Source organism: Manis javanica, chromosome 11 (genome assembly GCF_040802235.1).
Source record: "Manis javanica isolate MJ-LG chromosome 11, MJ_LKY, whole genome shotgun sequence".
NCBI lineage: Eukaryota > Metazoa > Chordata > Mammalia > Pholidota > Manidae > Manis > Manis javanica.
Genome location: NC_133166.1, coordinates 10,852,839 through 10,876,570, shown reverse-complemented (window position 1 = coordinate 10,876,570; position 23,732 = coordinate 10,852,839). Strand labels below are relative to the sequence as shown.

The 23,732-nt window shown below is 45.1% G+C and overlaps 1 protein-coding gene across 15 annotated transcripts in view; it reads right to left on the bottom strand.

The window, feature by feature from the left end:
• SYTL2 (synaptotagmin like 2) overlaps positions 1 to 23,732 on the bottom strand; it is a 98,142-nt gene that overhangs the window by 43,399 nt on the left and 31,011 nt on the right. For 9 of the 15 annotated variants that reach the window (XM_073215937.1, XM_073215936.1, XM_037010535.2 and 6 more), the window contains exons 2-5: positions 14,738 to 15,003; positions 12,753 to 13,241; positions 4,402 to 4,553; positions 2,474 to 2,609 (exon numbers count right to left, since the gene is read on the bottom strand). In XM_073215937.1, the coding sequence (XP_073072038.1) occupies positions 2,474 to 2,609; positions 4,402 to 4,553; positions 12,753 to 12,853 (389 nt within the window). In that variant the 5' untranslated portion in view covers positions 12,854 to 13,241; positions 14,738 to 15,003. The remainder of the gene's footprint in view (positions 1 to 2,473; positions 2,610 to 4,401; positions 4,554 to 12,752; positions 13,242 to 14,737; positions 15,004 to 23,732) is intronic. The other 6 variants (XM_037010537.2, XM_073215935.1, XM_037010547.2 and 3 more) reach the window with 2 other exon arrangements.

Here is a 23,732-nt window from a genome sequence, read left to right as displayed (position 1 = left end):
GTACTGTTCACCATGTAAGAACTTATTCACTATGTAAGAATTCGTTCACCATGTAAGAACTTGTTCGTTATGCTTCAGAAGATTGGAGACTGACGAGAATTAGGCTTGAGATGGATTAATGATTGTACATTGAGCGTTGACCCCCCTATACTGAATTTTATTGTTGTTAACAACCATTTGATCAATAAATATGAGAGATGCCCTCTCAAAAAAAAAAAAAAAGTACAGGTGAGAAACTCTGCAGGAACCTGATACTGAGCAAAGCAGGTGTTTAGACATGGAAAAGAGGAAGCACCCGGCGGCGCCTTCTAGGGCCCTGGGCGATCACCACACAGACGATGCCAGGAACAAAGCACGCTGGATGCGCTGACATGTTGATTCTTGCCTTCTCACCTTCCTTCAGCTATGTTCTAATAGCATAATTACAATGCCACCTGGAAATTGCCATTTTTCTCTCTTCCTGAAAAATGCCAAGTGATTCCCACACCTACTCTCATTTAATCTCGCACTATTCTGCATCATTCTGCTGCAGCAGCTCTGTTTGGATTTACAGATGAGACCTGCAACTCCACACAGGGAATGTGGAAAACAAGAGAGATACAACTTGGGGAAGAGGGGAAGAATACCCGTCAGCCGCGTGGGCTCAGGAGGAATGTGAGTTGGACTGAGGCAGTGGCACCTCTGTCCCTCAAGCCCTCTGAGACAAAATGAGCTCCAGGGAGAAGATGAGAAGTCTGATCCAGAGAAAAGTATGCAATGAGTTAAGTTTGTCTCTGACACCCCAAGTCTTCTCCTTCCTTCTGTGGCACTGGTACCCTCCGCCCCTCAGTCAGTCAGTGCTCTAGTGGCCCCGACCTCCTCCAAATCCAGCTCTTAGTTGCTGCTCTCAGCCCACTGGTGGTGAATCTAAACGGCTGTGTTCTCACTCCCAGAGCTTCTAATATTTAAGGTCTCATCTTTCCCTATGGAAAGAAGGCTTTAATCCCATAAAGGGAATGCTGGTAAATGGGGAGTTATCGAAGGGACAGGGGTGGGGAAGGCTCCCACTGTATGTCTGTCAGAGAGTCTATGCTTCCATTCATTGAGCACCTATGATGTGCTATGGACTGTATTGAGAATTCTGTGTTTACTAGCTAATTAAATTCTCAATAATCCTGCTAGCAAATCATTATCATTCCCATTTTGCAGAGGAGGAAACAAAGGTCCTAGAAGTTAACTCACTTCTAGCGCAAGGTCACAGAATCAATTAGTGGCTACTTATTGTTGTAACCTGTAACCAATATGTCTGAAAACATAAGAGAACGTTACAAATTGTCCCAGAGGTGAAACAGTGAAGTGTACCACCCATGAGAAACAAAGTCAAATGAGAAATATATCCATTTTCCAACTGGGCAGTGGCTACATACTGAGTACCTTCCAATCAGTATTCCATTATCTGTGTGACATAACTTTACTCATATTAGACTGAAATGCCTGATACTATAGCCCCTCTCCCTCCTCTGTACACTATGTTGGAAACATCCTTGTTCCCCAGGTACCTTAGAACCTGATTCAGTGGATGTCTCACCAGCAAATTTCTTAACTTCTATCCAGTTGGAGACTCTGAATTGAATTGTCTTCACTGAGGGACTAGTGATAAAATGCAACTGCCCTCCTACCAAAGGGTAACAACTATACCTCCAAGGGATGGATGCCAACGGGAGGATCCTTAAATATCTAAAAGCAAATCATAGCTCAAAAGGTTTGTGGTAATATAGCCCACATTCAGCTATTTTCTTAGGAAGGACAGACAAATGTACCTTTTGATTGGCCAGATGATAACATGCATTGAAAACAAACAACAACAACAAAAAATCAAGACTGAAATATTGAGGACAAGCACATCCTTAAGAGGTATTTATTGAGTACCTACTATGTGCCAGGTATTCCACACACATTATTACCAATCCTCACCATAGCCTTCCCTGGTATATATTATCATTTCTACCTAAAGCTAGGAAAAGAGAGAGAGGTTAAGAGACTTTCCCATCATGTGAAATAGCTACTAAATGGCATATTCAAGATTTGAATTCATGTCTGTCTAGTTCCCATACTTGAGCTTCTTCCATTGAACCATGTTGCTATAATTTTATCATAATTCATCTCTTTTCTGCCATAACTATAATTATTTTAGAGTACCTCTCTAATCTACTCTAAGGAGAAATTGTAAGTACAAATAAAAAACAGCTATTGTTGGTTCTGGAAGAAATTGCCACTTAACATTTCAATAATATTTAATATTCAGATTTGTTAGAAATATGGGAGGTAGGGAAGAGCACGGCTCAGGCTTTGTCCACACGAGAGCCCAGAATTCTCTGATACATACTCCTTCCCCATTGCCGTGAACCCCGTCTGGCATTTGCCCTCACAGCCCACCATTTTTCCCCAACAGCACATCAAGTCATGGATGCCACATGTGGCAGCTCTGTCTTACCTTGGGCTGGCTGGTGCTACATCTTCTTCCAGTTCTTCGACAACACCGGTTAGCTCTGGGGGGAGGAAAGTATCTTTGTTGACATTATCCACCCAGCTTTCCTTTGCCCCATTTGTTCTGTCCTTATTCTGCTCAGCTGAAACAGGAAACAGTAAAGACAGGAAGGTTATCTTTCACCTCGACCTATAACTCTCAAATCAGCTCTTATCACTGAAGGCTCCAATCTGAACTTCACACCTTCCCTGAGTGCCAAGACTCACTAATGAGTCTGAGAACTCAGGATCAGAATTATAACTGCAACAGAAGTCAGTAGATACCCATGATACTAGTTCCCCACAAGCAGAATCTCCTGAGAGCATGCTGTCCCTTAAAATGTGCAAGTAACTCCTTTAGGTGCTGCTGAGCTGGGGTCAAGACCAAATGCGTATGGCCAGGGGATGGCCAGGCAGGAGGCCCTCACTGGGCCAGAAGTACCATAATCACCAAGCATTAACCGAACGGCAGCAATGTGCCCCACGCGAGGCTGGGCTCTGGAATCCAAGGGGAACAAACGCTTCTAGTCTCTGCTGCCTCTTCCTCCTCCTGCCAAGCTCTACACATGCAAATTTCTACATACTCTTAATACCCAGCTGAGATGCCAGGGCTCACATAAAACCTCTATGCTCTCTCCTCAGGAAATAACCCCTTTTGTCTCTGAACACCCAGGGCTGTTTACCTGTACCTCTTGGATATTTAGCATCAACTGGCATCAACTGAGTGATGCTGAAGTGCCAGACACAGTGCTGAGTTCTTTGCATGCATTACCCTGTGAGGAGGAAGCTACTTTCCAAGTTTACAGAGATGGAAATTGAGGAGCAAAAAGTTCAAGAATTTATGTAAGGCCACCCAGCAAGTGCAAGGAATATATTGACCAGTATCAAGAAGATGAAGCCATACAAGCAAGGGCTCCCAATTTCCAAACACTCACATTCCCAGGTAGGGTTCCCCACAGGTCTCTTCACACATACGTCTAGTTGCTACAATTGCAAAATGGAGTCCCCAGTACTAACCTGTACCCCCTCAAGACTTCTGAAGGTCTGGGTGGTTTTGAAAATAAAGAGGGCTGTGAACAATGCATGATACATACTAAGCAGTCAGCCCTTATCTGCAGGGAGTGTACTCTGAATTTCTGCAAGACTGAAATCCCAGCTCTACCATTTGCCAACTATATGACCTTGGACAAGTTACTTTACTTCTCTGAAATTTATATACCCCATATATAGAATGGGGGATAATAATAACTACAAGATTGTTCCTACAGTTAGGAGTTCAAGAGAGTAAATACCTACCACATATTAGGTGCTCAAAAGATGACAGCTATTTTCCTTATTGAGTATAGGCTAGATATAGACAGGGGCTGTTCTTGCAGGTTGAAGGTTTACCTGACTAGTCCAGAGTTAGAGAGAAGACACCCAGTAAATATTTAATGAACTCAACAGCATTATAAAGATGCCCTCCAAACACATTACAGTCCCTTAAATGATGTACATGGTTGATTAAAGTAGTATCAGAAGTCAAGGTCATTGAAAGGGATACTAATTTGTTTCCTGTCACCCTTCTCAGGAGAGAAGGCTCTGAATCTTCAGATTTAAAAGGAAGTGGTACATCCCTTATAAGCCCCATTCTCTATGCTACTAGAACTCAAAAGAGGATCTAAAGTGCTTCCGATTATGTCCTTCTACACTGAGGACATAGCCCTGAGTCGCTTGACCCTGCCCTCAACCATCTGAATCCAGGGCAAGAAGATTCTGACTACACATTATGCAAAGCATAGCTCTACATGATTTCCCTCAGCAGACTTCAGCGATGATTCTGATACCCTTCCCTTCCCCTGACAACTCCTTCCCAAACAAATGCTGGCTCTCAACGTACTGGCCAAATCCACTCACCTGCGACCTGGAGCCTCTTCTTTCTCATGGACGCTCGGATGATATCTGTGCCGTGGATTCGGTCTCTGTGCCTTTTTGACTTGGCTTCGTAAAACCACTGGCCACTCATATTCTTCAGCTGCTGGTCATCCTTGATTTTTTCAGGCAAATGTCTACAAAAGGAAAAGAGCTCTGCTTTGCTGAGAACCCACAGTAAGTAGATGAGTTCGCTGAGACACTGCACAAAGAAATGTGTAAATATACAGCCAAATGAAGCACTCAGGATTTTTACAAGAGCCCACAGACCTCCCAGATGACTAACAAATGTACGCTCCGTTTGACTGAAAAGTCAGAGAAGCCAAGGCCAACATTTTTTTAGAATTCAAAGATTTAATCCATGATGCCAGGGTGACGCCTGAAATTTCTCAAGAGCAGACACACTTTTTGGCTATAGCCTTCCATGTGCACTGTTCAGATGCAAACACCCCAGGGAAAGATGACGTATTAAGCTTCCCTATGCCTTGGTTTACTTCTCTGTAAAAAGGGGTTAATAATAGTGACCTACCTCCTGGAGTTATGAGGATTAAATTAGCAAATGCATATAAGCTGCTCTCTGCACATGTTCAGTACCTAATAGACATTAAATCAGTAACTGCTGAGGTAGTTATCAGCTCATCCCTCCTTTACTTTTCAGTAAAATAAGTTTATCAGAGACTTCCCTGGAAGCTTGTAGGGAAGAGTGGGTGATGTCCCTGGTTCCTACTGTTAGGGAAATGAATGTTAAAAAGGCAGGCTGGAATCAGGGAAAATAAAGAAGAAATTTTTTTTTTGGTGGTGGGGAGAAGAGGTAGAAGAAAATTCCATTTGTGCAGATACTGCTCTCAAGGGTTCCACAATCATTCATGCTCAATGAAAAGCTAAAACCTGAAGAACAAACCAACTACTGCCCTCCTGAAATCTTCCTGATTTACACCAGCTGGAAGAACGGTGTTCTACTTGACAAGTCTTTTAACCTTCGCATCTCTCTGTTTATCTCAGGAACATGAGAATCACAAAATCTATTTCTGCTTATTCATAGTGATGTACTTAGAATAAAGTAGAGTAAGACTCTTCAGGAGACTTTGAACTCTTGGAAGATAATGTGCAAACATAAATCCAAGAGAGTTTTGATTATCATTCAAGCCAATATGCTACCTTTCAGATTCATTTTCTAGGGCTTATTCCCATGCCCCTACTTGCCAGCACACTAGATCTCTTACTGTTCTCCAAACTGCTTTTTCATGGCCTCTGTAAACATTCAAAACAGATGCCAGAAACTATGAGCTTTGGTATCTCCCCAAATTAGTCCAAATCCTAGTTCTGACCTTCCTAGATGTGACTGTGGGCAGGTTACTGATCCCCTCCAAGTTTCCATCTCCTTGTTTATAAAGAGAGGGGAAAATAAGACCCACTTGGCAGGACTTCTGAGATGATTAAACGTGCTACTTACCCAGAAGTATGTAATAGTGCCTGGATCTTGGCAAGAGGCATATAAATGTGAAGGTGCTCAGGACGTCTTTCCCCCACATCTCTGTCTAGCATATCGCTCCTCATCCTTCAGATCCACTCATGCATCACCTCACCAGGGAAGCCTTCCCTGCTAACTGAGGGCACTGTCCAGCTGGCCCTTCTCCACGACAGCACTGACCACGCTGTGTTCCAAAGATCTGTTTGCATATGGTTCTCACCCACTGATCTATGACCTCTGCAAACTCCTTGAAGGCAAGGACTACCTCTGAATCTCCTTTGTAATGCCAGCACCTAGCACAGAGCCTGGCACAGAGCTGAGGCCCAACAACTGTCTGTTGAGTGAGTAAATCAATGAACAAAGAAATGCTCAGCAGCCACCCAGACTGAGTCAGGCAAGAGACGGAGAGATTCTGTCTCTGGTGGGTTAAGTGAACCATGCTCCTCACAACGGCAGGGCCTGCTCCAGATGAGGCAAGGCATCTCATCTCTGGGCAGGATAGGACAAAACGTGACAAAATATGGCACCAGCTGTCACCTTGCTGAAAGAGGCCACAAACCCTCAGAGTGATACGACCTCAATTTCTCTTTGTGAGATTATTTGCTTATTTTTGTTCAACGAAAAGGCATTGCCTATGAGTCCTTGTGCACCTCTTGATCTGCTTCTGCCCAAATGATGTCTGCAAGCCTCTGATCTCCCTGAGCTTTCGGCACACTCCGTGGGAGTCAGGCTCACTGAAACTCCTGGCCCTGGAAAGGCCGGTGGCCACTGCAGGAAAGAACCAAGCTTGGATCTCTGGCTCATTTCTTTTAAAGTGGCAAAAGAACAGGAAATTCTTTCAAATTCAATTAAGTGCCATTTATGTACTTCCTAACAGGATAATCGCTGTTAGACTTAATCAATTTCTTTTTCCACCTTAGTCATTTGAATATTGTATAGATGAATCCATGTGTGTCCACATCAAAGCCCGAGTTCTGTAAAGATGTAGAACATTTTTAAAAATTCTACTGTCTAGGTGGCGTTAAAATCTTCTATGCCAGCCCACGTTAATCTCTCACTTTTCCTGAACTCTAATCATACTAACCAAATTAGCATTTCATTCTCTAATCGCTGTGCCACTTCGATAAAGTGAGAAAAGGTAAAGTTTCTTTGGGCTCCCACTTTTTGTCCCTTGTCATCCTCTACACATATGCATGTTGCGTTTAGTGAGAGCTGAGGATAGAGAAGATGCTCAATGAATATACCCAGAAGCTGGCCAGCAGAAGTGAAGGCAGAGCAAGAGCCCTTAGCCCAAAGAGGACACTGTCCTGCTGGCCGTCCAGGCAGAACACACAGTCATGACCCAATTCTCTCAACTAATACATACAAAGTACGTATTTTGTATAGGGCCCCATGCGTGGCACTTAACATGCATCTCCTTATTTAATTGTAACGATTTCGCCATGGTGTACAAGGAATTTAGTCAGTTGTAAAGATAGCCACCTTGTCTCTCTGCATGCTAAAGGACATATCTGTTCATTTGTTCATTCACTAATTCATTAACCTCCTATCAAACACCAGCCATATATGGTTGGAATTGTGCATAAAAAATTCAGTCTACAGACATATTTGCCAATGTCAAGTCCTGGGGTGCAGAGAGTGAGGACTCACAGAGAGCAAAACCCTCCTGCCTGGCTTTGACACTTGCCCCTCAGCCTACCCGCTTTGCCTCCTTGCGCCTGCACAGCACACCCCAGCTTCCCGCTAGTCATGAGGATTAGGCAAAGGCCTATCATCATAAGCAGGACCTGGTTGATATTATCTAGTCAACTGCAGATCAGAAGAATCTGCAGGCTGGCCAAAGAGGCTCATTGGTCCATTCTTCAGTCTTTTTTTTTTCTTTTTTTACCCCCTCGGTATATTCTGGGCAAGATGGTTAGACTATGTGATTTGAAAGACTATGTGATTCTTAGATTTTTGTTTGGAATAGGAGAGCTGGAGTGCACCTGACTCAATTACAAATGGCCTTGCTTTATAGATGAAACAATTGAGGCCCAGAGAAGTGGTTTGCCCAAGGTCACACAGCTGGGCCCAGAAGCCCGCCTGACTCCTAGCCAACACTCTTCCCATTACCCAATCCTACCTCAGATACTCAAACATGATTTTTGTTTCTAAGATGGCTATCATATTTGCTCATTCTATGAAGGAATTCAATGTTTGTTAGGGAATCTGACAACCAACACATGTGAAAATGAAATAAACTACAGATGTTCCTCATAGCAGACAATGAAAGGAAATGTGTGTCCCTTGCATCCTGGACACATCAGAGAGCCCCACTATCTGCTGAGAGGCATCACAGCATATGAGAAGCATGGGATTTGTAGTCTGACAAACAAGGCTGCAATCCTGCAGAGTACTTAGCCTCTTCTACCCCATTGCCCCAAGAGCAGTGGGTTTAGCTACACGGTTATGTGGATGAAAGGAGAAAATGTATTTGAAGCTCTTTGTACAATGTAGTTCCTGGACAAATGTTGGTTCCCTTCCCCTCTGCTTAGACAGAAAACACCACCAGAGGTCCTGGAAAGCAGTTCTTCAATGACAACTGCCTTCATTTAAATGAAACTAGGTCTTAAGGCGGCAGCTGAGAATCATAAGATGTGGTTGTGGTTAACATGGTATCTACTGCAAGAGCATCCATCTCTGTAGATGTGGTTGTGTGCGTAGGTGGTGGGGCTGGTGGTTCACAGACATCCATGGGCATGATTTCCTGCTGGCAGCATGACACAAAGCACAGGAAACACCAGCTCTGGAGTGTGTCATTTGCAAACCATAAAAGACTAAAATTGCACATGTGTGTGTATTCTGGGTTTCTTAAAAAGAGAGGGGGTAGGGGACGGTGGAAGGGAGGAAGGACGGGAGGGAGCAAGGGGCAAAGAGAAAAAGAATCCGTTCTGATGTCTGCTTCACTGCTGGGTTGAGAAATGTCTGCAGCTGGTAGTTGGGGAAGCTGGGCAGAGATACATGGTGATACCTGGGCCCAGCACCTGTAGCTACAGGTAGAGCGACAGCATGAGAGACAGTTGTGGGGGCAGCAGGGACCTGGAACTATTCTCTTCCAACTGTACCCCCAGAGAAAGCACAGTGGATGTGCCCTTGGGTTCCAGTTCATGTTCTCCCATTAATGGGTTGAGTGATTTGGGAACCAGACACTTCTGAATGGCGCTCATCTTTCTCATTCATGCAATCAGGATGGGAAGTAATTTATAGACTAAATCATCTTCAAAGTGTCTTGAATGAACTTGGATGTAAACAATTCAAAGCACTGGATGTATCAGGACTGGCAAACTTATTTCCATTTGAATTCCAATCTCATCTACAGCTGACGCTGAAGAAGATTCTGAAGTGTCTGGTCTTAGTGAGCAACAGTGCTACAGCCCTGAGTGATGTCCTCGTGCAAAGTCCAGAATGAATCAGCGTTGGAATGAACAGTCTGAATTTGGGTGGCAGGGAGCCTTTCGAATGTTTTGCCTCAGCCAATATTAGAATCATATACTTTAGGTTTCTAAAGCTACATACTAACTAGAAGGAAGGAAGGCATTATGAAGTCATGTTAGGGAAACAAGGTTGAGATTTTAAATTTGCAATTGATAATCCATTCAGTGGATAAAGGCAAATTCCCTGAGAGCTGGGACCTTGTTTCAATTATGCTACAATTCCCTTTCTATCAACGCCCCTATGAGAAGTTCCCTATGCTTAATCGGTGCTCAATTAGATTTCTCTGCATTAAACAATTGAGAGTTTTAGGAGTGATTCTTTCTCAGGAATCAGACTACTAACCAGAGAATTCTATCGTTTTTTAGAGGCATAGGTAGAGTAGTAAACATAGGAATTAAAATGTTTCAATCACCTACTATGTGCTTAAGAAGATTAAGAATTATTTTACTTAATTTGAACTTAAATACCTTTGGTATTATGGTCATTCCCAGTCTCTAAGCCTCAGCTCAGAGAGGTTAAGTAACTGGCCCAATGAACCACAGTTAATTAGTGGTGAGGATAGGATTCAAATTTGTGACGGTTTTGACTCTAAGGTCCATGCAGGGTAGAACTGTCCCTGTTACGATAGAACCTTTACTTTCTTCTGTAGAAACAATACCAGTGAGCAGCATGGGGCAGAGGCAAAAGCACCGGACCACAAGCGTCTCATCACAGCTTTGGCACTGACTAGCTATGTGACCCTGGGCAAATCACTTCCCCTCTCTGGACCTTTCCTTCTTTACCTCCTTTTTGGAAATGACCAAAAAATCTCCTTTTCAGAGCTATCAGGCTACAACTCTGATGGAAGAGCCAAAGATAAACAGCCGGGGGAGGGTGCAGGGGCTGAAAAGCAAGAGTCCATGGAACAGCATTTTCAGAGAACTGAGACCTAGCTCTAGCAGCTCAGGAGAACAGCAGCCTCAGAACCATTGTGGCAAGTCCCTTCAGCCCTGAAGCTCTGTCAGGGGCAGAGCACCACTCCTCCTTGTGGAGCAGGCCATGGGCTGGGCCTTTCTCAGCATCCAGGGTAGGGGCCTCGTGCCCACTGGTGCCCCTGCACACCGTCACCCCTCCCCAGGCTCGGGGTCCTCGGCCTGCTCATGTCTGGGTGCTGGGTGCCTAACTAAGGAGCCCCTCAGAGTGCTGGTAGTCAAGGAAACTGGACTCACACCAGTCTGTCACCACCCGAAGCCTTCTATCCATTTACAAAAGCAAAAAACTAGGGCAGCTGCAAGGGCACCCTCAGAAAGACTGGACGGGAGGGTCTGCAAACCGCCACTAGGAAGGGATCACAGCATGAGGCCAGAGACTGGCTGGTGCCAGAGGTGTCACACTCACACCCTTTAAGAGGTCCAGTTCCAGGCAGAACTTTGCATTTTTGAGGATATTTTCACCAACCACTTCAAGTCCTGAGAAACACACTTCTGCTCTACTTACACAGAAACACAGAACTGCAGGGAAGACTCAGGAGCCTGCAATCCCAGGGCCAAGAAAATACAGACGGGAGGAAGGACCAACCTCTCTTCCAAACCTGGCTAGATAAAGGGGGGGAGTTGCAAAGCACACAGACGCCTCCTCAGCGGGCGGAACGGCAGCCGCCTTGTATCAGTGGTCCGCGCGTCCTGAGGTAGGAAGAGGGACCCCATGCAATCCCCATTCCACTGCTTTCTGTCCGAGTCTCTCCATCTCATCTTTGGAGGGGATAAAGGTATTCCCACTGTGCTTTATTTTAAGAGTCAGCTAACATTTTCTCTGTGCTGCCCCTTCCCCTTAAATCCAAACGGGTATAACAGTCCTGCCTTGCCAAATCTCAGAGCTGTTCTGAGGAATCTAAGATAACATTCTTGGAAGGGCTTTGTAAGTGTGAATGGGTAAAGGATTAATGCTACCCAGAGGCTCTGAGGGTAGATTAGCATAAATCCCCAGCCCCTCCTGGGAAACCCCCCAGACACTCCACTTGCTGAGAATGAGGAGCAGAGCCCCATCCACGTGTGCAGAGCACCGCAGGTGACTCGTGGGGAGGAGCAGGGCCGTGTGGAACCCTTTTTCATGCTCTCTGCTACCTACAACCACCTCCTGTCATCATCCCAGCACAGTGTCCTTCTTACACCAAGACAGCCACTCCCTTCTTCGTGGCCAGGTCCCAGGATGGCCTTTTCAGGGAAAGGAGGTGGAGTTAGGGAATAAGTACCTAAGAACTAGGATTTGATTCTCGCTTTTGACACCTATGGGTTGCATGAGCTTGGGCAAGTCACCTGACTTGTCTCAAAGTCAATTTCCTCACAAATCAAGTGGGCATAATTATTTCCTCCACCCCCCCTCAATACTAACTGCACAAAAGTTCTGTGAGCTCAGAAGAATGTCCTTTGCCATTTGTTAATCACCGTCATTTGTTAAACATTTGCTAGTTTGCTAAGCACTGTCTACATCCAAGTTATTATTAGTAGCCATAATTAGATACTTTGGGGTGCTTGAAGTGAATTGCAACATATCCTTGTATAAAGCATCCATGTTCATGTAGGGTCAAAAGATGGGAACTGATGCAAATAAATCCATTACTCAGGATCCTTCTGTCCCAGGAAAAAGAACACAGTTTATGCTCTGGAATGGGGATCCTGCAATTAATACTACTATCTTACATTCACAAAACCATTCACTGTCTTCAAAATCCAAGATTACACAGGCAATAGATGGCAAGGCCTGGACGCAGCCCACCTCTCCAGCGTCCTGGCCTCAGGCTCCTCTACCCCACAGGTAAGTGGGGAGGATGCCAACATGGAACATTTGGGTTCCTCCCAAGAGCAGAGTGTATCACGCTTGCCACTCCTTCTTGTGAGACACAAATCAAAACTTGGCTCAGTCAGAGCCAATTTCAATTGCTGTGAAACCAATTCAAACAATACTGAAAGCAGACAGAAATGTGAGCTACTTCTAAATATATTTTCTTTTAAAAATCTTAGAAACTTAAAAACTTGGTAATTTATTCATGACTCAGTAAAAATAAAGTAGATTCAACAGAAAAAAAGTGGATGTAAATATACACACATCCCTATATATGGATGTAGATGTATGTATGGGTTTGTATGTTTTGTTTTTAACTCAGTGTTGAATAAATTAAAGGTGTTTAGTTAGGTTTTTAATCAAGACTGTTTCTATCAAGAGTCCTATGTGATAAATTAAGAAACACCAAGGGGGGAAAAATCCCATCCAGAAGGTAAAATTGGAACCCATAAATTCAGGCACCAAGTCAAAATTACCACTCATGGCTGAGGAAAGCACTGTGCCATCTCCTTCCACATGGCACTACCGCCCCACCCCCCTCCCCCGTGCCCAGGGCTCTCTGGCCCCTTACCTGACTCTCTCTTCATCCACCCTCTTCAAGGCAGCATCCCGCTGCAGGACCTTCATGATGGCCTCATGCTCTTGCTCTGTCAGGAAGCTTAAGTCGATCATTTTGAGAAACGCATGCAAAAATAATAGTAAAAATCTGACTTACAATTCTCAATGCAAAACAAGTATGATTGTAGCCCAGATGACTAAAAGATGCAAAACTGAAATGAAATATCTCGTTCAATTCTGCAGCAAAAGTCTTGTGCTGGCGCAACAAAAGTTTTAGGTGGCTGACAGCAAAACCCTGAGCGCCCTTTCCCAGGAGGAAGTGGTGGTCTGGCGAATGATGTGGAGAAGGTCTCAGAAGGATGTGGAATTCCTTGCCAGACAGGTCACTTGCTCCTCCGGAGTCATGCCTTCCCACACTCCCTCTCTGGACCAGTCTGAGAGTTTATTCTCCTTTCATCCTCGCCAACTCAGTGAGACACCACAGCAGCTGAGCATCGTCTACCTGGGAAACCATGAGACGGTAAACACCAGACAGTGAGAGGCAGTTCTGATAAGCATTGCTCATTATTACAAGATTGAAAACATGCCTGAGGGAAAAAAATGTGCATGTGAGATGGTCTCTGAGATCAGGGGAACCAGTTCTGCCAGCTTCTTGAGCAAACTGCAAATGGGTCATGCTTCAACTCAATTCTAGACCGCCAAGCCAGAGAGCCCACAAAAATGCCTGTCAATGTTTAACGATCCGCTGAGGAAAGGGAGGGTCGCAAAAAGGAGCTGGTTCTCTCTCTGCAAACTCATGGGACACTCAGCTCAACAGTCACACTAAAGGTCGGTAAGACCAAGGAAATGGGATTCCAGTTGTCAAGGTCAATATGGATAAGAAACTAGAAATAAAAATTCACACGTGCTCACTTCTGCATGAGTAGAACTGCTCCGCTGGAGTACCTCTGTGCTCTGTGTTGCCTGGAGAGCTAGCTACCAGGTACAGGCAGTCTGCACAAGAGCGGCAGTTACTATTCTTCCTCAGTCCCACCTCTAATCTTTGCTGGGCCTGGAGCAGCCTGCCTGCCAAGCTCGTCTCCCTTCATTTCTGAGAAAGAACACTGACTGGTGTGTGTATATAATCTGGGGAAGACGAAGAGGCAGAAGTTCAAAACACTCCATCGTGCAAAGTGAGAATTTTAAAGTAGGCCCCTGGGCAAGAATTCTTTGAGGCATCTTAAACCCAGGTGCAATTGGAAGGTGAGACCTGAAGAATGTCATGGCCACCGGGCTTCTGAGATCATCTGGCCCTTTAACAAGTTCAGTGCTGCGTATATAGTGGACACTAAAAACCAGGTGTTTAATAAATTTTAAAGCAGTCCCACTTAGAGTGTGCACACTGAGGAGTAATTTTTATGAAAAAATTCTTTGTTTTGGCAAAATAACTACTGGGAAGTACTCTTTCCACCACTTCCTTGCTATGAATCTTTAAGGCAAATCATCTCACACTCTGAAGCTTAGTTTTCTCATTTGTACATATTTGACAATAGGATGTCCCTCACGGGTTATGAGGATTAAATGAAATAATGAATATAAAACAGCACATATCTCATATCCTACACCAAAAATAGCTCCCAAAAGCATATTCTCACTTACTTTCTGAGTTCACACTTTTGTTCCATCCTGCTGAATAATAGTATACTTGGTTATATAATCTCCTTTTTTGTATTATGTTTCTATCTCTCCATGAATTACGGACTTCATGGACAGATACTCTGATGGCATTTATCTTCCTGTCACTCTTTGCATATTGCGCCCAGTGACTACTCGAAGAAATATTAAGACAATAGTTCATTCTCTCTTTTTAATTTGCACAGACTTACACGTTACTTGCCTGCTTGTTTATCTTGACAACTACTCATCCTTCAAAATGAAAGTCACCACCCCTCCAGGAAGCCTTCCCTAACTTCCACAGACAGAGTCAAATGCTGTAGTAGATTGACTTCTTGCTCCTACCTCTTCACCCTCTCCCTGGAATGGAACTACACAGCCATGTTGCCTCTAGAGTAGGCAGAATATTCTTTTCCTGATGGGACGTTGATCAATGGAATGGTACAAACGTGATGCAAACATCGGCCATGGGTGTGCTTGTGTGGCTTGGCTGGCTTCTTGTACTCCTTCCACGTGCACAAGGAGAGCTGGCTCCAGGGAGCCACTGTCCCTTCTGGGTCCCAGAAAGAGAGATACAAGGGTGGACCACACTCCGACTCACCAAAAGTGACCTGTAGATATAGAAACAAGAAATATTTGTTGTTGGAAGTCCCTGAAGTTTGGGGTTGCCATGTAACACTTTCACAGCATAAACTTCCTCCTCCCTCCACAGACACACCTCCATAGCTGTACCTGTTCATCTGCCAGCAGTTTCTCCCATTTGTCTAAGCTTCTGAATGTGAATGAAGAGGTGAGTGAGTAAATGAATGAATAAACCTAATGCAAACGTAACAGCCATACCAGGGCACAGCTACCTCAATTCCTTCCTGTGCAGTTACTTCCTGAGCTCTCAAAGGCTGGCAAGGAAATGCATTCAGGCCCCTGGTGAGGCATTACACTGCCATGTGGTTCAAGGAGGGATTGTGTTTAAGTTCAAGGAGTGGGGGACAGGAAGAGCACAAAAGAGCAAAACAGCTGAAGGTGCCCAGCAGGGGAACTGGCAGGGTGGCTAAGGGGGAAACGCTCCCACACCTTCAAGTAGAAATACAAGCTACCCAGGGCTTCTGGGTAACAGCTTCTGAGAGTTCAAAGTTCTTCCTAAAAGGCAGTTAGTGAGACAAAGGACACTGGCACCTTTTTACAGACAAAGGAGTAAAGGGCTGGACCTCCCGACCCCCGGCTGGTCAGCCAGGAGGTGCTGCCCAGCCAGATGGCCCCTCAGAGGGCAACACGATTCTTCAGTCCCAGGGCACCCCCTCAACTCCCAATATTCTGGGTGTTATCTATTGTAGGAATTAATCTCACATTTCTGTCATTTATCCTCAACCTTTATTGACAGCTGGGCACCCTTGTAAGCCCTGGAGATAAGGCAATAAGAATAGGACAGAAAAACAAAATCTTCCTGTCCTCATGGAGCTTACACACTAGGTGGAGGAGACAATGACCAAACTAAATAATTTTAAAATGCCTTAAAAATAAGACTAAATAATTAAGTTATATAACCTGTGAGAAGGTGGTAAGAGCTCTGGAGGAAAACAGAGCCAAGCAGGGACGGGCATGAGGTCGGGGGAGCTGGAGTTTAAAAGAGAATGGCTGGGGTTGGTCTCATGAGAAGATGACATCTGAACAAAAATGTGACAGAGATGAAGAAACAAGCCACCCAGATGTCAGAGGGTCTTGAGGTGGCAGCGTGCCTGGCACGTTCAGGAAACACCAAGCCGGTCAGTGTGGGAACGCCAGAGTGTGCCAGGAGGAGGTCAGGCTGCAGCGACTCAGAAAGGAAATGGGGCAGATGGCGTGAGGCTTGTGAAGGCCGTCAGGTTCCTGGCATTTACCCTGAGATGGAGCAACATGGAGGAAAGGCAGGTAAAAAAGAGAAGGAAATAAATATTTACCGGGCTTCTCCTACATGGCAGGCACTTTACACATATCATCTCATGTGATCCTCACAAAGATCCAAGAGAGGTATTTTATTATCTGTGTTTTTCAAGTGAGGACAGTAAGGCCCGGGGAGGTGTTCGCCACCAAGCTTGTATGCAGGGGGTGGGCATTTGCCAGTGGCTTTTTCAGATTAAGCCACCCTCACGCTGGCATCTCATTTAGTCTGCCCCTCCACACAGATTCTTCAAACTGGAGAGGCAGAACAAAACCCTTCTGCCCAGTGTGGACCCTCATTCTCTGCAGAAGCATAAAAGACTCCCTGGCCCACAGCTGGAGGGCAGCACGGGGGCAAGGGGCAACCTCAGTACAAAACCTGGGAGGATGAATTTTGGCAACAGGTCTTCCTTATGAGTTAGTTCACAGAAGGACTAACTCCTGGGGTGAGCAAAAAGTTCTCCTTAGGTCCGGCCTCCCTCCCACCCACCCTCAGCATGCCACTGAGTGACTATGGTAAAACTCAGACCTGACTAAGCCATAGTCACAGGCTTAAAACCCTTCATGGAGTGCCCACTGCCTGTTGGCTAATGCTCAAAGTCCTCAGCGTGGCCTGTGGGGCCTCCGGGAACCACTGCCTGCTTTCTTCCCCAAGCTCTTTCCTTTTCCTGAGACCCCAGCCACACTGAACTTCTTTGGGTTCCTGTTGCCTTCAGACCTTTCTTTGTATATGCTGTTCCTTTCTCCTGGAATACCTTTCCTCAGGTAACACCTCGTGGGTCTCAAGTTAGATGTCATTCATTGCACAGAAGCCCTCCCTCACCTGTCAAGGCCAGAGGTTAGGCATCCCTCTGATGTGCCCCAGGAGCACCTGGATCAGACCGAGAGCACTAGCATCCATCAAGATATTCATCACACCATCTCTAATCCCTGCCCACTCACGTTTGCCCTCCACCAGTTGGTGAGCTCGGCCTGGGCATCTGAGCCATTTGTTTCCCCAGCATCAGCCACTGTGCTTTGCATCTACAAGGCACCCGAGCGTTTAATACATGAACACAGATGGAACGGGACTGAACTTCCACTTGTCCCTTAACATGAATTTGGCTCTAGGGCCCTTAGTGGAAAAGTCAGGTCCATATTATTCATTGAGTTCTGGGTCCTTCGCGTGACTGTGTGGTTTAAACACATCATACGACTTTCCCAAGTCTGTTTCCACATCTGTGATGGGTATATTTACTCCTGCCATCCTTTCTTTATGGAGACTGCCGTGAGGTTCCGGTGGGAACGTAGGACACTGTCAAGGACAAAGAAGGAATGAGCAGCAATGGGAGCAGCAGCACAGGAGGGAAGTCTGAGGGCTCCAAATGCACTGTGCTTAATTCAGATTCTCCATGTGGCAGCCCCTCCTAGCTGCCAATACGCTTCCCCCTGTCAGTCATCCAAAAACAGAGCTAAAGAGAGAAAGCAAGGCCCCGAACAACTGGTGCTTGCTTTAATCACAACAAAAAGGGGAGCTAGGCTTGTAGTCCTAACCCCAGTCACTCTGCCTGACCAAACTTGCGTTAAAGCCTGATTAGCAGCAGCATTTGTTCGCCCAATGTGCTCTGCTGCAGGCATGGGTCCAGATGGCACCTTTTCTTTCCCCAGATGGTGTTGTTGAACCAATGCCTGCAGACCCCAGGGAAGGGGCGGAAAACTCATAAGTAGTGACTCTCACATGCTGAGGTTTTCAGAAGAAAGGCGAGTTGTTCCAACAGTCCCATGACATCAAGAACGAAGGCCTGAAAGAAAAATCTGGAAGGCAGAAGGAGAGCAGAAACAAACATGCTGAGTCAGGGTGGGGTTAGGGAAAAGAGCTGTGGACAAAACAGCCCTGATCAATTCAGACGCTCACCCCCAGCGGTGACAAACCCTTGTGCATAAAACCAAATGCTCTGTAAATGTCCTAGATCATAGCAGCAGCAAAGGATGAACGGAGTCACCACAGATGGCTCAGGAGATGGACAGGGAGGAGCAAGGGGAGTAGGGCAGTCAGAGAACCAGCAGAGAGTTCCCCCAGCCTACCAAACTGGTGGCTATCAGACCACCAGGCCACACCGCCAGGACGTCCATGCCCAACGCTGCTAACACCCCTGCTGGGCTGTTCTTCTTCTCAGGCTTAGTTTGCACTGTGGTTGAACTTGCCCTTTGCCTCCAATTTGCCTCCCTCAGCTCACTCTCCCTTTCACAGAACAAATAATGAAAAAGGAAGTCGCCTTTCAGGTTCTCCCTGAGTCCCCTGTGTTGGGAGGAAGATGACCTTCCTTCTTCCATCAGCTGTTTCTCACGTGATGTTTTCTAAGCCTGTCATGGTCTTGGTCATTTTTCTCTGGACTAAACAATGAGCAGGTGGTCTGAGTGCTTTTCACATCTGATCTCAGTGCATCAGTCTGCCCGCCCAGGGAGGAAGGTGTGAAGCACATCATGCAGACAGCACTGGGTTCGAGAAGTTAAAGACCTTGTCTACGGTTGCTCAGCTAGAATGCGATATGAACCCAGGGCTGTAAGATCCTAAAGCCACTGTTTTTAATCTTTTACTACATCACCATCCCCCTTATTCTCAGAGAGGTCATGCAGCTAATAGGGACAAAGATGTGACTAGATTCCAGGCTTCCTGACTCCCAGCCCAGTTCTGTTTTCCCCCTATTCCTCCTTCTGTACATTCGACTTTCTCCTTTCTCATATCCTACGAGCAACATACATGGCCCTCAAAGCACGGCTTGCTCTTTTATGCACAACGTGTTAGGAATACGAAAATGGCTAGGTGCTTGGGTTTGCTTTATGGATAGACATGGAAAAGAAGACAAGCATGGGACATAGGGAAAAAGACACTTGTGTCAACAAGCAGGTGTTTACAAATGCCCGTTACCATCCTAGAAGGGTAGAGATCCTGGGAACCAGAAACTATTCATGGAAGAACCCACTTCATATGCTTAAACTCAATCAGAATGCTTTGTTACATATTTACATAGAGATGTGTTTATATGAAAAGCAAACTTTGTCCTCAAAACACTGTCAGGAAACAATGCTCATGAATATTGTCTTATTTCTGTGTGGTCAGGGCTTTGATTACCCTATTAAAAAACATGCCAGTTACTCAACTGAATGTGTTGCCCAAATTGGGCTTCTTGAGACTCTCAAAAACTGTAAGTTGAGTGAAGAAATAATGTGAACAAATGAACCTATGGAGAAGTGAATACATGAAAGTAAACAGATGCAATAAGAAAGAACAAGCTTGTTATCTACTAATAAATTTCTGTTTTATTTTTTTTGTAGAGGAACAACTGAAAAATCAAAACTGACAGGCACTTTCAAGATACAAAACTTCCATTTGTGCGAGGACCCTTCCAGAAGTGAAAGCCGTTTTCTTCCTTCATTCACCTCCCCCAGCTCCAGGCTGAGGCCGCAGAAGTTATGCTCGCCACAGGCTGACATGCTTATCTCAGATGAAGAATGAAGGAGATGGGGAGTAGAAAGACTGCTTAGATGTGGCAGTCTCCCCTACCCCTGAGTCTCATTTTCAGATCTAATGATAGTGGCCCTGGATTTCTGAAGAGCTCACGTTCTGCCATGCCTAGGCAAGTTTAGACTTACGGCAGCCATAGGAATCAAAGATTTCAAACAAGCTCCAATCAAGGAAAAGATAACGGGCCATGTGAGGAAGATATATCACACATGACTAACCCTTGTACAAGTACTGTGTTAAGTGCTGATAAAGAGGTACGGACCCAGTGTCGGGGCCCGTGGGCCTCACGGAGGAGACCAAGTGAGGTAGGCCTCGAAGGCTGGATTAGAGATGGCAGCGGGCATTCTGGGCAAGTGCCTGGTGCCGGGAAACCCTGGTGTTCAACATGAAGACAAGTGACAAGTAGAGAGTGTAACTGGGGAAACAGCACCCCAAGGTCAGACGCCAAGAGGTCTGAAATGTCAAGAGAGAAAATTTGAACCTGAATTTTTCACATTTTCCAGTCTTCATAAACATGCCAGAACCACCTTTTTGATCTATATTTTCTTAGAATATCAGGATCCTGAAAGATAAAAACAGCCAAGAAGAAAAGAAACTGGGGAAATGGGCAACTGAATATTCGTTTGAAACTTCACACTTGGGCTGCAAACTCAAATGTGAAAAAAGGATGATGAACCACAAAAGGGGTGACTTGCCTCTGACAATACACCAGGAGGGAACTTTCAGACACAGAAGGAAGTGTGTCAGACATTGCGCAAGCTGCTGGAAGAGCCAACATGTCCACGGGTCCTTATCAGTTACCCAGCTTGGAAAGCACCAGGAGCCTTGCCTAAGTTCAAAATGCCAGAAACTTCCCCTCTCTTTGGAATGGCAGCATCTACCACAGTCCCAGACCTCAATTCTGGAAGAGGGTAAGCTGCACATTCCAAAAGTTCTGAAAGCGCACACAGTTCCTGCCCTCAGAAAGCTTATACTCTGGAAAGGACGGGTGTTAACTAAGTCCAACAAGTCCTACCAAGCAGAAGAGCAGGATGCGACCAGGGCACTTAATGTGGTCTTGGTGGGCCAGGGAAAGCTTGCCTGAAGAAATATGAACTCCGTCAACTGTAAACTACGGTGATACCTAAATTGGGAGTTTTGTCACTTTAACTAAATTCATCATTGTATCTACATCTGGCTGATGAGCAGCGGATTCCCAGACATTGTTCACCATCTACTGACTCAAAGTCTTCAGGGCTGAGGACTAGGAATCTGCATTTTCTATGATATTTTCCACATATGCAGATGTGAGGCCAGGTTTGGGAATCACAGCTGTGAAGGGTCCCCAGTAGGTCAGAAGTAGTTGATGCCTAGTTAAAAAACACGGCAACTAGTCAAAGTTAAGCATGTTCATTTGCGTATCAATTGTTTTCTCACCGTACCAATAGCAAACACAAAATGAAGTAACAGCTGAATCATGGAGTCCTAACCAGTTCTTTGAGCAGGGGAGGAAGCTGAGATGGAGAGGAGTTGGACCAGATGCTTAACATCCCATGGCTACCTAATGTGAGAGCTGGGACACCCAGGGGAGATCACCTTTATCTTCCAGGACATATGCAATTTCAACCTAGATAAGGAATTGCAAATAAACAAATTATAATTAATGGCTTTATTATATACTATATATATATAAAATATATAATATATAATAAATGAGTTATAATAAAGGCTAATAAATGAGTTAAGCTGCACTTTCCAGCACCCCTAGAAGCAGTACACTTATAACAGCAGGCATGACAGATGAATTCTAGATTTAATTATTTTCTAGGTCTCAAATTCAGAGGAAGGGAGTGGAGGAACCAGCTGATTTATTAACCAGGCTGGAATGAAACCCAGGATCATAAAGTTAACTGAACTGTAGCAATCACCAGGTCAGACTTTAAAAAGACTATAGAAAGCCTCACTTAGTACAATCATGTACATTCCTATCCAGCCTGGGAATGAGGGAATCTATCCAAATGCAGTGACTCAGGGGCTCCCAAACCTGGCTGTATAGTAGCATCACCTGAAAAGCTTTAAAAATAATATCCAAGGCCAGGACTCTTTGCCCCCTCCCTCCTCCTCCACTACCCTTTCCTCCTAGGGATTCTGATTTAACTAGTCTGAGGTCAGACACTACTTGCGATTTTTTTTTTTAAGCTGCCCAGGTGATCCCAATGTGCAGCCAGCATTGAGACCACGGGACTAACTGGTTCTGTCCTCTTTCTGGCCCTCCGAGTGGAGTGCAGCGGCAGTACTCTCTCCTGGTGGCCCCCTGTGTCCCCAGAACCTTGCATGGTGCCTGCCACACAGCAGGTGTCTCATTTGCTGAATAAACAAAAGAAATGAGATTAGAGGGGAAAAGCAATGCAGTTCAACTGCATAGAGAAAAGGCCAGGATAGGAGATAAGAATGGAACAAAAAAGTTTGTACAAGTTGTCTTCCACAGGTGATAGGACAATGGTTCTGTAAAGATGTTCACATCCTAATTCCTGGAGCTTGTGAGTATGGCACATGGTAAAAGAGACTTAACGGATGGGATTAAATTAAGGATTTTAGGATGGGGGGATGATCCTGGATTATCTAGGCAGACCCAATGTAATCACAAGATCCTTATAAGAAGGAAGCCAGGGGGTCAGGAGGGCAGAGAGATGTGAGGATGATGACAGGTTGACGTGATGTGCTTTGAAGATGGAGGAAGGGGCTAAGTGCCTAGGAATGCAGGCAGCCTCTAACAGCTGGAAAAGACAAGGAAATAGGCTCTCTGCTATAGCCTCCAGCAGGACCTCACTCTGCCAACTCCTTGACTGTACCCTGTAAGGCCCATCTCAGACTTCTGACCCCCATGATAAGATAATAAATTTGTGTTGTTTCAATGCACTAAGTTTGTGGTAACTTGTTGTAGAGGTAATAGGATACTAATACGTAGTCTGTGGACAATGTACCTTGTTCATCTCTGAATCCCCAGCTTGCTGCCTAGAACTCTGTTGACTGAATACATCCTCATAAGCAACACAGAGGTGGACCCTTTCCTCTCCTGACCCTATAGCCAATCAGCTGCCATGTTCAGATGACTGAACCTCTGCAATCTTCCTCCAGTTCAACCCTTTCTCTGCTTTCTGTGACTTATTTAGACGGCTTCCTTCCTTCCTGGTTCTCCCTCACCTGTATACCATACACAGTCCAGCTAGATTCATATTTCAAAGCCCCACTTTGAGTATGCCATACCTCCATTTAAAACCTTCCCTAGCTCTTCCCTGATGCCAAGTCCAAATTCCTAGTATTGACGTCTTCCTCATTTCAAGCTCCCTATCCAACATCATTTCCCATGGGCCCTTTTCTACACCATAAATTCCAGCCAAACTGCTCCTTATTATCACCTCCACACCAGCATTGTCAGACCTTTGTTCTTGCTGTTCCCTCCACCTACAATGTCTTTCCTTTGTATCTGCACACATCCAAACCTCATAACCTCATCCATCACTCAAGACCCAACCCAAATGACACCCCCTCTGTGAAGCTGTTCCTGCAGCCCTCTTTACCCTCACAAATGTCCCTTTCATAAGCTGGTGATAATCACTTCTTTCACTGAAGCCTCAGAGCGTGTATCTGTACATCTCTCATGTGAAGTAGGAAAGAGCACAGGCTCTAGAGTCAGGTAGATCTGGATACAATGTGACCCCCTTGTGCAAGTTACTTAGCTTCTCTGAACCTCAGGCTTCTCATCTGTAAAATGGGCATGATACTTATCTTACTGGGTTGTTGAAAAGATTAAAGTTCATGTATATGTGCAGAACACAATAAGTATTTAATAATTACATAAACATTGAAGTGGCTTATATACATATCAAATTCCCACTTCTAGACCTCTTAAGGGCAGGACATATATTCACTTCATTTTTG